Source organism: Enoplosus armatus, chromosome 17, assembly GCF_043641665.1.
Source record: "Enoplosus armatus isolate fEnoArm2 chromosome 17, fEnoArm2.hap1, whole genome shotgun sequence".
NCBI lineage: Eukaryota > Metazoa > Chordata > Actinopteri > Centrarchiformes > Enoplosidae > Enoplosus > Enoplosus armatus.
Window position 1 is genome coordinate 14,156,576 of NC_092196.1, and position 14,332 is coordinate 14,170,907.

A 14,332-nucleotide genomic window follows, 5' to 3' on the forward strand; every position below is an offset into this window, starting at 1 on the left:
TTATTGACTTGAGGGGGAAAAACACAAGCGAATGTAAAGCGTGTTAGTGCGATCTGTTTTATGACAACACCCCTTAACTATTTTCTAATCGTTGCTGTCGGGTACGGTAAGAAGTGTTGTATGATTTGTCGTAGAAAATACTTTGCTGGCTAGCTAACAGGCTAGCTATTTGTGTGTATTCTTCGACTGAGGAAAACGGCGAGTTTTCTTTGAAAGTATGGATGACCAGACCAGGATGATGACGGGTCTCACCGGACTCGGTGGACTACCACAAGCCGATGTCGGTGATCCAGACTCGGTTAGGAAACAGCAGTCCCTCGGTCAACCTCAACAAGACATAGGGGATATCCTACAGCAAATAATGGCCATCACCGACGAAAGCCTGGACGAAGCACAGGCCAGGTAAGACAGGCGAAGAGCCATTTTCCACACAAGATAGCTAAGCTAAAGTGCGTTGTATGTGTCTTATTTTTGCTTTAGGTCTTAAGGCGTTTCTGTGAAACGGCCACGTAAGATAATGCCTAATTGCAACATTAATGCAACTGTACGTTACATTGTAATTCGCTGCTAAACCAATACATTTAGTTACAGAATAACTTGAACACCCACATTACAGTGCTGTTGTAGTTTGAAAGGTGGTTCTTTGTTACTTCATCGTGCTTTCTTGTAAACTGTAGTTTGTAAACATGCTGACTAGGTTGAAATATGGCGATGAAGTTAATCTTAAATGGTTTATAAGTGCTAAATTAAAAAGTTTCAACTTCCTATCGAGTCTGTGACAATGGTAGCCGTATAAAATGCACATAACCACTTGCCCAATGCTATAACTGTATTTGCGTTGCATGGATCTTTTGGTTAAAAAAATGTAGTTTCATTAGGCCACAGCAGTAGTGATCATTTTAAGGCTTATATTACCCCCTGCATAAAAAAACTCATCTTACATACTGTATACTTGAGTTAATTTCTCTTCCCATTGCTCATAGGACAATATAAAGTTAGTGACGCAAATTTCCCTTTTACAACAATTATCAGAACTATCAAGAAGTACGTGAACAACATACAAAATGCTTTCTAAGATGCATGGTTTAAGTTGCGGTAGTCAGAGCTACTTGAGTGAAATCAGGTCTTCTGGTCATGTCACCAAAGCTTTCACATATTGCTTATCAGACTATGCCAAATTAGATTTGCCTAATTATAACAACATGTATCTGAAATGCTGCTCTACATCAAATGAGTGTCAATAACATTAGTCATTGAAATGCAAATGAGTGGTTAGATTGGGATAAGGGCAAGGATTACTCAATTGTCCCACATATCAGCCCAGTGCTGTCTGTGATGACAGCAGTCATTCATCCACATGACTCCTCACTTAATGTTTGTGTTAGGGGTATTTTTTACTTATCATTATTGTAGGGAGTATGCACTGCAGTGAGTGACTGACCCGCACTCATTTGCCATGTGGCTCAAGGAGCATAAGGTCAGTTTCAGATGAAGCGTCAGTATTTCAACAATAGACAACCGTCCACTGCAAGACTGTGGCCACAGTGTGATGTGTCATTAGCTAGTGATTTTCCACCCAACATTTGACCACCTGGTTCTCTTAATTAATTCACTCCTCTTTCACTCCCTCCCTCCCTGGTGTTCATCCTTTTCATTGTGTGCTGGGTGCAATCAATTCTCCTATAATGTGTACGCGAGTGCAGCTGTCCGCAAATCGAGTTTCTATTAATGAGATGGTGGTGAGGGGGAGGGATGATGCTATACCAGCAGCCTATGAACACTGCGATATTACCTTTTCTTCAGTACAAGTTTGAGGACTTAATCAGGCCTTATTTAATGTACAAATGCTAATGTTTTTGCTTTGTAATATTTCTTACAGTCAATTTTATTTTTCTTTACCAAGTCTTCCCCCCCCCCTTTTTTATAATTTGTGCTGACTATTTACAAAAGGTTGTACTATGGTGAATGAAATAATTACAATTAGTTGGATTTAAAGGGCCAATTATAGTTTAGGAAACCATGTAGCAAGGCTAATATTAGATGTTAACAGGCTATTCTGAAAAACTAATTAAAGGTGTGGCTGCTTCGGAAGTGCCAGAGGTGTCCTTGCTGTATGCTTGTATTGATCTAAACTCCCACTCTGAGCATGTCCTCGACATGCCATATATGTGCGGGATTAATACTAAAAAGACTGCAGCCTACTGTTAGTTCAGTGGTTCAGATTGTGTGGCATGTACATCTTAAATCCTCCATGCTATGCATATTATGTATATAATCAATAAAGGCAATTCTTATGATAAAATATTCATCTTCTGAAGCGTATGTGTTTAGCATTAGCTGACAGACGTGCTTGCACTAAGTGTGGAATCGTTACACCGTTTGCTAATTTGCTTCTCAGGTTTACTTAACGTAAAAGGCCAAAAACTAGAACCAGACTTTAGGACTACACGCGGTCTGTTGTTATAAATAGGTTTTCTAATATATAGCAGTTGGTATGTCTTGAAATGTACAGTCTTTATCAGCATCATACTTAACTCTGATCAAGTTTGTCACCCACACATCAATCTTTCCCTCGGTCATGAGCTACAAATTAATGTGTGAGATGGCTCACATGTGAGCATGGCGCCCTTGTCGTGCAGGGTGGCAGTGTGTTGGGATGGGGAGTGGTTAGGGCAGCGCAAGAACTCGGTGTAGCAGAGTACACTTCCTGCGCACCATCCGCCCTCATCCTCTCACCCTGTCGCCATATGTTCAGATGCTGGCCAGAGGAATCGCCGGCGCATTGGGGTGGATCAGACGACCCCACAGAGGGAGGGAGAGCAGGGGGGGGCATGGCAGGGGGTGGCCTGCCACTCAACTTCCAGCACAGGTCAGTACAGGACCGCATGAGCACCTCCTTCTCCCCCTCCTGCTCATACCCTCCATGCTGAAGGCAGCACTCCCCCCAACTCAAATCCAGCAGTGACAGAATTGGTGGACAAAATGACATATTTAATGCTAGACACATAACTCTTTACATCATACTGCCTCAATATTCTCACAGAAAGACAGTCTTTCGTGGCATATACAGTAGGCGCACTATTTGCTAGTCCCCATAGTCCCCTCATTAATACTGCAGTGGGCATTCACAACTGGAATTGGTGTTGAGGTCAGGTGTAGCCAAATCATATTCATCTGTGGTTGTTTTTAATGTGTTGTTGGTTATGTTATTTGGAAAATTAATGCTTTATTTCAGGGTGATCTTCAGGTTTTTCTTGTTTCATGTTTTCCAATTCATGCTCATCAGAAACGGAGGCCTCATGCTGGTTTTGTTTTTGTTTTTCACCTAAAGTTGAAGTGTATGTTGCACTTTTTCAGTTACATATTAAAGTTGTTGCCACTGAAACCTGTTTTTGCATTGAATCATGCTTGTTGTGATTTGTAAAACTCTCCATAGAACACATCCAAATGCTTGTTTCTCATTAAATATACAGGGGGTGCACAAAATTACAGAAACATTTTTACAAGATAATGCAATATTACAACAGCACTGCAAACTATGACCACATAGTTACCATACAGTTAAACAACACCTCTCTGACAATCATAACAATAGCAAAACATTATGAGCTACACGGGTGTAGTATAATGTATTGCATACTAAGTTACATGTTTTTGTTATGTGTGCCTTTCATGTTTTTGAATGTAAAGAAAATTACAGGCTTTTAAAATGCAATTCTATGTGTGCTCAGATACTAAGGCACTCCCTCTCTGTGATGCAATTGGTGTGCACTGTCAGTACAGTAGTTCACGTCAGAGACTATAGTGTCAAGTCATTCAGGGTCATATTAGGATCAAGGCTTTGCTACAGCATTCCAGTCTTACAAGTTTCAATATACAAGTAAGCTATATGGATGTGTGGGTGCATGGATATGTATTAGCAGGAAATTTTGTCGCTAAGGTGTTCTAATTTGATTACAGTGAACTGTAGAAGTTTTGCCTTTTCTCCTTTAATTGCTATTAGCCTGTGTGGCAATAAAGAAAACATCTCTGATTGAATTAAAATTGCAACTTAATCCTAATCCTCTCTATCAACTCACCATCTACTTTCATGGAACAAGTCTTTCTGTAAGAGGTAGAAATTAGATTACTGTGAATTAACTCAGGAATCTGGTGCTCAGTAATGATGACCTTGAGGTTTGGCATCATTACCTGTCCCACAGTGCAAAGCATCCAAATGACAACATTACTCTTGCTAGTTCAGATTGACGCATCAGGGATGTTTCTACACTGATAAAGGTATTTGGCTATTGAAAATGCTTTTTAAACAACATGGCCCTGTCCTGCTGTGTTGCACTACACTCTTGAAATGCTATATGCATAATACATACAGCTCTTCTACCTGTTTTATGGGGGAGGACATGGAATGACTTGAGATGGAGGTCTGTTTATCGTAATCCTCCTCGCTCTCTCCCTCTCTTATTCCCTCTTCTCTCTTACAGGAAGCATGCCCTGAACTGTCACAGAATGAAGCCAGCCCTCTTCAGCGTTCTCTGTGAGATCAAAGAGAAGACGGGTGAGTTTCTACTTCACTCGTTCTTTGTGTTCTCCAGTCTGCACAGGTTGTAACCTAGTGTTGAGATGTAGTGTGCCTCTACTCCTGTTTTCCTGGCACCAAGTTACTTTTTTATTGGCCTTGCAGAGGTCTCTATTGATTGGATATTGATTGTATTTGTTATAGAACTGATTTAGCTGCATGTATTGTTTATGCTTTGGTTCAAGATCACGCTAAATATGAATTACAGTTTGTTGTTTTGGACCAGTAATTATAGAAACATAACCTATTTTTGGCCACTGTCCAGACTTCACACTGACCTGCTGAAACTAATCTTAGTGGATCGGTGCCTTTGAAACTTGAGTCAGACAGCAGAAGTTGCTTCAGAACATGCAAACAACTCTGACCTCACATACTTATTTATCAGATTGCAGTTTTTGTTTAAATTTTGACCTCGAGTATCTGAATGCAGAAATATACTCTGCTTGGACACTTTTGCATTTTTGTCAACTTCCATCTCAAATGATGAACAGTACTGTGACAAAATGTATGAATGGTGCAACCAACAGGCAATATTTACTATATTATGGCAGGGGAAGACCTACTGCTACATTACCACAACTACAAACTATCATATCCAACTTATTATATTAAAAAATCAAACCTGATCGTGACAGAAAGTTCATGCACAGCTTGTTGACAGCAGGCAGATATGGAAAACTCCACAGGGGTTATTGCTTTACAGTCAAACTGTTATGCTATTTCAGTACAAAGAGGTGTTCTTTTCTCCCTCACTGTTAAAAAAGCTACACCACACAGTGTATGGTAATTGTGTATTGGGAATAAATTGCTATGCACATCAATGCAGTACCTTCATCCAAACACAACATGCAAAGCAACAAGAAACTATTCTGACACTGTCTTAACAAATAATGCTGAATTTCAAATACACATGATCTGATGGAAATTATTGCCTATGTAAATATCTCAGATTTGCTCATACTTGTAAAATTATTCAAAGTAAACACGCTGCTTATTCTCATCTTGTTAGCTATTCGAGTCAGCTATCTGACAGTTTCTAGTGTGGTTCAAAGGAACAGGCCTGGGATGGATGGCAGATTGATGGTTATGGTAGTGTAAATGGGGTGCATTTTTGAATCCTCTCCCTCTGCCAGTCTCTCTTCGTTCTTGTCTTTCTATGTGCTTTTCTATGTGCTTTTCTCTCTTTCACTTGCCTTTTGTATCTTCTAACAGCAAACCTCTCTTGTTCAAATACAATTTGAAAATGCTGCACTGCTGCCTGTTGTGGCCCTCTGTCAATAATGCATTATTGCTCTCCAGTGATTGGACTAAAGTAAAGGCTAGGCTTGAGTGAGTGGGGCAGGGTACACTGTTTCCCAGGCAACCAGTGGTCTTATTTACCCTAATGCCATTCACTTTGATTTTCACATTTAGTCTCCTAGCAAACTAGAGAGAGGGTCTGTGAGTACTCATACAGTAAGCTGAGCAGAAAAACAGACAAGGCGTGGAGGAAGGTTAACAATAGATTCATGCTTGAGGTGAATATGCCAACCATGAGATATTGAGATCTTTGGCTCTGCCTGTACTCTGCTGGCCATCTGCCACATAGTGCCCTCCCAACTGCACTGTGTACCTGCTTTGGCATTTCTCTGCTACTCCATCAGACCCCCTGCAGGCCCCATTATGTGCCTCTGGAATGTGAATTGACTTCTCTTCAGTGCAGCTTGTGGAAGACCCAATCAGTAGTCCTCTAGTATCTCCACAGATTTTCTGCAGTCTTTTTTCACTAACAAACATGCACATGCACACCCGCATACACACTCTGTCTCTCTTGCACACATACGCACACACTGAACAGGGATAAAAGCAAACTCGGTCTTGGGTCTACTCCTACTGCCTCGGTCTTGTCCTCTCCCCCTCCCTCCCTATGCCTCGCTCCCATTCTTGAAAGAGAAGACTTGCTCTGAACTCGGGGCTTTGATATGGTAATGTAATGGTGGTGGTGGAGGAGGGGAGGTGGGTGTGGGGGATGGGAGGTGAATTCCTCTGAGTGCTGCAGTTGGTTAGATTGTTTTCATTGTAAAGGAAATGTTCTGCGCTAATGCCAGTACCCCCCCCCCACCCCCCCAAAACACCCCCCATTTTACAACAGTGCCTGCGTTGTCCTGAGCTCTCACTTTAAACGTGACCTCCATCTGCGTGAAATTTGATTCTTGTTAATACTTTATTAAAGATACACTCCAAAAAAGAAATTAAAGCACTTGGAGAGAGACGGGAAATGATCAAAGTTGAGAGCCAGTGGCTTTGCTTCAACTCAGTTCTGTTCTCCCTCGCTCTCATGGGTATTTGCTGTAAAAATAGCTCTTGGTGCAATGGGACAGCTTATGCCAAAATCTCTCACAAGCCACTGCAGTTACTCTCAGAAGTTTTTCATTTAGTTTGGGCATGTTTGAGGTGTTTCTCCTTACTTTTATGCATTTCTTGTGCTTTACACATGACAACAGTGAATCTGTCACTCACTCTGTTCTGTCACCCTGCTCTAGTCCCTCCTTTTCAAGCATGAACATTTCCAGTTGTTTATTTTTGGACAGGTTTTAAATGAAAATAAAAATAGTTTTTCATGTGGAATTAAAGCTATACAGTCTTTTTAGCATTGAGATGGCAAGTTCACCTCCCAACACTTGCCACTCATCTTGATAACTGATCTGATAAATGCATCTGGGACAATGCCGCTAGTTGGCTGTGTAGAAATAGCGGTGGCTAGCAGCCTACCCAGCTCTGTGTTGCCTCTTATTATTAAAAGTTAATGTCCCTGTCACCATTCTTGTGCATGTGTTTGCATACCACCACTCATATGGGCCATGTGTCCCTCGGCAACAACCGTGTGAGTTTGACAAAAAGGACATCCTGATGGCCTATAGCCAGTGTGATGTTAACTTGAGCCAGTTGATTGCTCTGTTTGGTGCCCAGTTGTGCCAGTGTCCTAACAATGTGTCTGGGGCACTGGGTATTTGCTGTCTGCCTCTGCCACAGGCCCACTCCCTTCTCTCTGTGCATTTTCTGACCAGCCTTTGAGTTGGAGTTTTTTTTTTTTTTTTACAGCAGATACTTAACTATTTGGTTGAAAATGAAGATCAGCCATGTAATGTTTGTTTAATTTGACTGTGATATCTACCTATGTTGGGAGTATCTTCTTTTTCTAACCACCTACAAGCACCAAAATCTCACAGCCAGCAGCACTTAGCTAGTATGTTGCCAAAGCGGCTAGCTGACAACCCATCATCACATCCTAATAATGTTTTGACGAGATGGATGAATGGTGAGATTTAGCAAACTCAATGAACTCGCTCTTTGGTTTATGTTTTTTCAGTGCTATTTCTGGTTACATTTAATACAAAAGCTTCTCTGGTTTAGTTATGATAACTTATCAATGAATACAAGGTCCAATTTAAACAATGTTGTTAAAATTCATAAAATACAAATATATTCAGAGTAAACCTTTTCTTTGTTTTCCTGTGGATTTGTTGCTGTATATTTTACATTATGTCATGAATTATCATGTTATCATCATCAAAAATATGACTGGTTGACTGTCCAGAGTTGTACAATCCTATCTCAAAGGAGTATAAACCACCATGCAGTGTCTTGGCAATTAATTAGCCTTCAAAGTGGTTCATATTTTATCTATCTTGTAACCTGTAGCAACACACCCACACCAGTGCAGCCCTTTGTGTTGTTTTGTAGTGTAAGGCTTATCTGGATGGATCCTTATATTATTTTCTGTTAGCCTGTCGACTACCACACCTACCTTTTCAGAGAGTAACCAAACTATTACACAACGTATGTTAAATCAGCTTATGGGGGTCATAATGTTTTTGCAAATCATGCAAGCTCCTTAATCAAATTATTACCTTACCTGAGTATTCACAGCACTCAAGTTGTCTGTATGCATTGCAATACAATTTCATTAGCCAAACAGCCCCAATTACATGATAATTGAATTACTGCCTGATTGTAGTTGTAAAAACACCAAGACAAAACAAAACAACACTATTAAAAGTCACACGTAGTTGCGATTTGTTTATTCACTGCTAGAATAAACACTTAACAGTTTAGAGCCTTTAGAAATCTCATTTTAATTTGTTTATCTTTTTATTTCAGAGGCCATACATGAAAGTTGACAACAAAACAACATACACCAGTGTCATCCAGTTGGTAGCACTCAATTTGTGTTAGGAAAAACACGCTCAGCATCACATGATTGATTTAGATGTTTGTATTCCTCCGACTTTGACTGAGTGCAGTACATGAATTCTAGGGAATCACATGGCTCATTAAAGCAACTTAATTATTATTAGTTTTCAAAGAGCCCAATTTGTAACAGAGCCCTAAAATTTTATGAGTTGTTAGGAACCTGTGGGAAGTCTTTTTATTATATTTTCATGAGCGAAGCATACAGTGCCTTATTAAGCCAAAAGCAGTAACAAGATAAGAATAGTTTGTACCAAACCTGTGTTTTCCATTTTACTATCATTTGGGTCTAAAACAAGAATAGCCCATCCACCTTTGTACAGTCATGCCAGCTTCTCACTTTTTTTCTCCCACTATTTTAAAGAGTCAGTTTTGTATTTATACTCACTATGCAGTGATGGTGGATTGTCTCATTGGCTTTTCAGCAATCTCTGTTGTGTTTTGTGGTGTCCTGCCACTCAATCGTTTTTTCTTTCCCTAGCTCCTTTGCAGAAGAGAATGAAAAAAGATAGTGTGTGTGTGTGTTGGGGTGGGGGGTGCAGGAGTGATACAGGGAGATTGATGAGGCAGTAAGAGCAGGAGTAATTACTCGGTGTCCATTCCCCAAGCCAGATTGGCAGACGGCTAATATCACACAGACCCCTGGCCCTGACAGACACACCACCACCCCCCAACTCAAACTGGGGAGGCAGAGCACCCCAACCTTCAGCCCAGGCCTAATGGTGTGTGGGCCAACTGATTTCCCCATGTGGTATTATTCCTGTAGGAATTGGGCTTGTGTATATTGACAAGGGAGACTGTTGTCTGGAGTGTGCTGTAGGATGGGAAAAGCTCAGTGGAATTGTTCACCTTTAAGACTGCTGCAACATGATTTTGGCCATGATTTACAAAGAGCAGTGATTTGGCTGTGTTGTGACACAGTATTTCAGGGGGATCATGGATGACCTGAGAACAACAAATTCTAATAGCTCACAAATAACAGCATGGATTGTGATAATTAATTGAATTGTTATATTAGGACAAATGCCCACTCTAGGATTTTTTGTCTGATCCAATGAAGTTAAGTGAAGATAAGAACATGGGTCAACTTTGACCAAGCATTTGCCCATTTGCTTGAAAGTTGAAACTAGTGATAGGAGTTTAAATAGAAAATTAAATTTAAAATGTATTACTTACTAAATTAATAAATATAGCAAGCATATAGAAAATAAAATTCAGCAACACTCAGGAATTGGGCACAAAAATACTGGTGACAGACACTGCTGACATTTAATTGGCCAGAGTGACACGATAGGCAAGGTGCCATATTTTGCACACTTACAGCTTACTTTGGATCCATAAATTTCCTTCAATTTATGCCCAACAACAAGCAACCAGGAAACATTGAGTGACCCATCAGTATTGGTCGAGGATCACCCACAGGGCGGACTTCTACCTCTTCATCTCATCTGTCCTCCCTCTCAGCATGTCTATGCCTCTCACACTGCTTTTAGGCTTTTCTCTTAAAGGAAGCTCTTTAATTAAAGATATGTAAATGTGGTCTCAGCTGGATTGCATTAGTTTGGTGGCGGTGGGGTGGGAGAGTGTCGAAGCCTAGCTGCTAATCCAGACTAATTAAGGATTAATTACAATTGATGGGAGCCTTCCACCCCTCTGCAGTGCACATTGCTGTCCCAGACAGTATGTTTGTATATTTCACACCATGTCATAAATGCAGGGGAGAGATGGAAACATCAGGGCTGGTGGAGGGGGGGGTTTACTAGCCACCCCAAGATTAGCAGAACGGATTAGGTTATTATAGATACTGGGAAGCCCTTGCTCATTTTTAAGTGTGTGGTGCTCTTCATCAGTATAGATGCATGGATTGATGTAGTATTACTCTTTGCTAATCCAGAATAAATCCATATTCTGGGAGGATTTGTTTCCATCAGTTTGTAATATGTGTTTTCATTTTAGCCTGGCCAATTAAGGATACCCTCCTGTAAAACCACTGGTAAACTGTTATCCTGACCAGCCACACATATTAGTGGCGTAGTGATTTTTATTCCTTACTAAACTGATACATTGGACCTGTGCAGACAAACCATGTAGCCTCAGCTCTCTCTGGCACCATCTGACTGTGTCATAATGCTTGTTCACTTGTTATAAATGGGCACTGCTCTTCTGATCTATCGCTTAATTGCCACCTAATTTGCATAACAGTGCAAATTAACGACCTCTCAAATGAGCGTTCATTTTTCACAAAGTCTTTAGGAGCTCCTTAAGAGTCTGTGCTAATGAGCACAGGAGGCAGCTGGCCTGATGAGAGTTGACTGGGGGAAGATCCTAGCAGTGCTTTAACAAGCCTCCTGCTTAGGTGCTCTTCGTCATCCTCCTCTTCCTCCTGTGACATTTCAAATTCTTTCTTCCATGTCTCTCTGTCTTTCTCTGTGTGCAGAACTGTACTAGACTGGGGATATCATGTTAGAGATTTAGTCACAGGTGCTCAACAGTGCTTTATATATCATTTTAAACACCATTCATTTTAGCACTTGTGCCATATTGACATATTGAAAAATATCTTATATTGCTCTGTCACCTAAAATAACATATCAAAGTATGATCCGTTACTAGTTAGGCTGACAGTATGCTCCAAATTGAATCATGTTTTCTCAGATTACTGTTGAACACAAGCTATGAGCAAATACCAGTATACTCGCTATAACCCAAGGTCTGTTTGTTTAATGCTGTCCATGCTATCTGGATGAGCTTCCAAGTCAAAGTGGTAGCAGATATAACATACAAATTCCTCAAAAACACAAGGATAGTATGTTATAAAAGATATACTATGTTTAGTTTAGTAAACAAGTTTGATTGAAATTTTAACCACCTCAGCTGGTCAGCCTGCCCAAACGTGCTTTTGGTCACAAGCCTTTCATTTAAACCATGCAAACACACAAAATATGACTTTGTTTTGAGTATACTGTCAGTCTTATTTTAAGGGATTTAAGTCGGTTTTATTTGTATTTTTAATTTTGATATGATGAGAGTTCACATTTTGTGGGCCCTTTCACAATATTTCTGAAAATATTGTGCTTTTTGTTTGAAGTATAACTTTGAAAAAAGATGTCCATGTTTGATGACTTAAGTTTTAAATTAAATAATGACTCAAAACTGTTTTAAGGAATGTAGCATGTGCTGATCATAATTGCATGTGCACCAATTTACTTTTGTGTAGATGGCTAATAAATTGTATTCTCTGGGCTCATATTAATGCTGTTCCTCTTATGATTGTTAACAATATTTTCATTTTGTCAACATTTTCACATTCAAATATAGCTTTTATTAGTTAATTACATTTGTTTTTCAGCCTACTTTTACTTTTGACCTGCAAAAAAAATATAAAAGGGAAATATTTTTAATAATTTGCTCAAACTATGAATATAAATGGTTGGCATAGGGAAAAGACATTTGAGATCCTTTATTGCCTTATATTTGTGCTGATTAAGTGACAACACAAATTGATCATTAGTGTTTGTGTGTTTTTGTGTGTGTGACAGTGTGTTTGTGTATGACCATTCAAGGGGGGGTACACGTAGTCATCGCTCAGGTGTCCAAGCCTCTCTCTCTTTAGTTAATTAAGGGCTGATTAATGATGTGTTGGACTGAAGTGTTGTGTTTGTCCAAGGTGTGAGTTCTCCAATTCACACCTTAATCAGAGCACACTGCGTTTACCCTGAATGCTTACCTGTGTGTGTGTGTGTGTGTGTGTGTGTGTGTGTGTGTGTGTGTGTGTGTGTGTGTGTGTGTGTGTGTGTGTGTGTGTGTGTGTGTGTGTGTGTGTGTGTCAGAGTGGGGGGCTGCGTGCAACAAGACTCTGGTGAACTACCCAAACAGATGCTGATTAGCGTGAGCTGCTTAAAGTAGGAATGGACATATGGATTAGGATCATTAAATTGACTGTACTCTACAAAAAACACCCTTTTAGAAGAATGGGGTACACGCTTTTTATGTTGAATTTGCTGTAGAAAATTTCCCATTTCCCAATATCCATTTGGCAAAAAGCCCATCAGGGAAATTATTCATTTTTAATGCCATATTCTACAACTTGCCCAAGGCAACATTTTATTCACCCAAGCCCTTTTTTGAGCAACCTATATTCCACTGAAATGGCATGGTAAATCAAAATGATACATGCACAGAGGAACTTATTTATGAAAGTTGACATTAATCAATTGTTACAACATATATATTTTTTTAAAGAAAGGGCCATTGGCATCAGGCTCCTACTCAGATACTAAAGACCACTAGTCATGATATGAGCATGTGCTTTTGCATTTACAGACTTAACTGGGAAACTAACTGGACATAATGAAGGTGAAGTTTGTATTTCACTGCATGGATTTAAAGGTCAAGGACTTTCCGCTTCTATAACCCCACTCATCATTGTTTTTCTGCATAGTGGAAGTCAAACTGATCCAACATGAGAATTAGGAAAAAGTCAGGTCTGGTCAGGTTTTGGTTTTGTCAAACTTCCACTTAAGGTACCATAATATTAGTTTAATACAGGCAGAATGGCTTCAGTTATTATTTTCCCTAGCTACATTTGTATTGCCCTGACACTATTTTATATTCTGCAAAGAGTTTTAATCCTTATACAGGGGTTTACCCATCATATATCCAGAGCTGCAGTTGAGATTTGTTTTTTTGCAGTTTTTGCGAGGAAATTTGCATATATTCATGTAGCCTTTTTTCATTGTGAAAACCATTTTTCTTTGGCCCATTCTCTTTATCTGAATTCTCTGTAATGAAAGGAAAAACTGATGTTTTCACAGTCCTATCTTTTCACTCTTTCTGGCTTGCTCGCTCTCTGGCACGTCTGTACTCTGGATTCTGTAGATTTCTGTTGCTTCTCTCTCTCTCTCTTTCTGTCTCTACCCCTCTCGCACACATCCCTCTCGCACACATATCTTCTCCTGTGACTCCTTTTTTCAATTCTCCTTGGTTCTCCTTCTACCCTCTCCCTCTCCTTACCTTTTTTTCCCCCCTTTTTTTTCCTTCTCTATCCTTCTCTCTCTCTCCCGCTCCCTTGCTCTCTCCCAGTGAAAGGCTGAGAATACCCAAGGGAGCTGATGCAATTAAAATGCTAATCCTGTCTGTCTACAGAGAGAGGGAGAGGGGGGGCTGACAGCATGAGGGATTGCGGCTCACATGGAGAACTCGACTGAAATGGAGAACAGAGGGAGGGGGGGGCACTGGGGGAGATGGGTGGGGGTGCGCTGAAAGGGAGAGGGGGGAGGGGATGTGTGTTGGGGGGAGACAGAGTGAAAAAGGGGATGCTAGCGAGGGAAAAGACAGACAAGGATAAAGCTTGTGTTGTGAGCTGAGCAATGATATACTGACTGCGTTTAAGTCTTATCTAGCCCTATGTGTGGAAGGCATTATAGTTAATGTACAGCACTACACTATTGGTTAGGTTGTTCACCCTTACCTGCACCGCTTCATATATTGTGTGTTGTGTCTGCACAGCACACCGTTTCCACATTG

The 14,332-nt window shown here is 40.3% G+C and overlaps 1 protein-coding gene across 4 annotated transcripts in view; it reads left to right on the forward strand.

The window, feature by feature from the left end:
* pbx4 (pre-B-cell leukemia transcription factor 4) overlaps positions 1-14,332 on the forward strand; it is a 26,879-nt gene continuing 12,547 nt past the window's right edge. For 3 of the 4 annotated variants that reach the window (XM_070922577.1, XM_070922576.1, XM_070922578.1), the window contains exons 1-2: positions 1-402; positions 4,482-4,555. In XM_070922577.1, the coding sequence (XP_070778678.1) occupies positions 218-402; positions 4,482-4,555 (259 nt within the window). In that variant the 5' untranslated portion in view covers positions 1-217. Of the gene's footprint in view, positions 403-2,755; positions 2,870-4,481; positions 4,556-14,332 lie in introns of all 4 variants that reach the window. The other variant, XM_070922575.1, reaches the window with a different exon arrangement.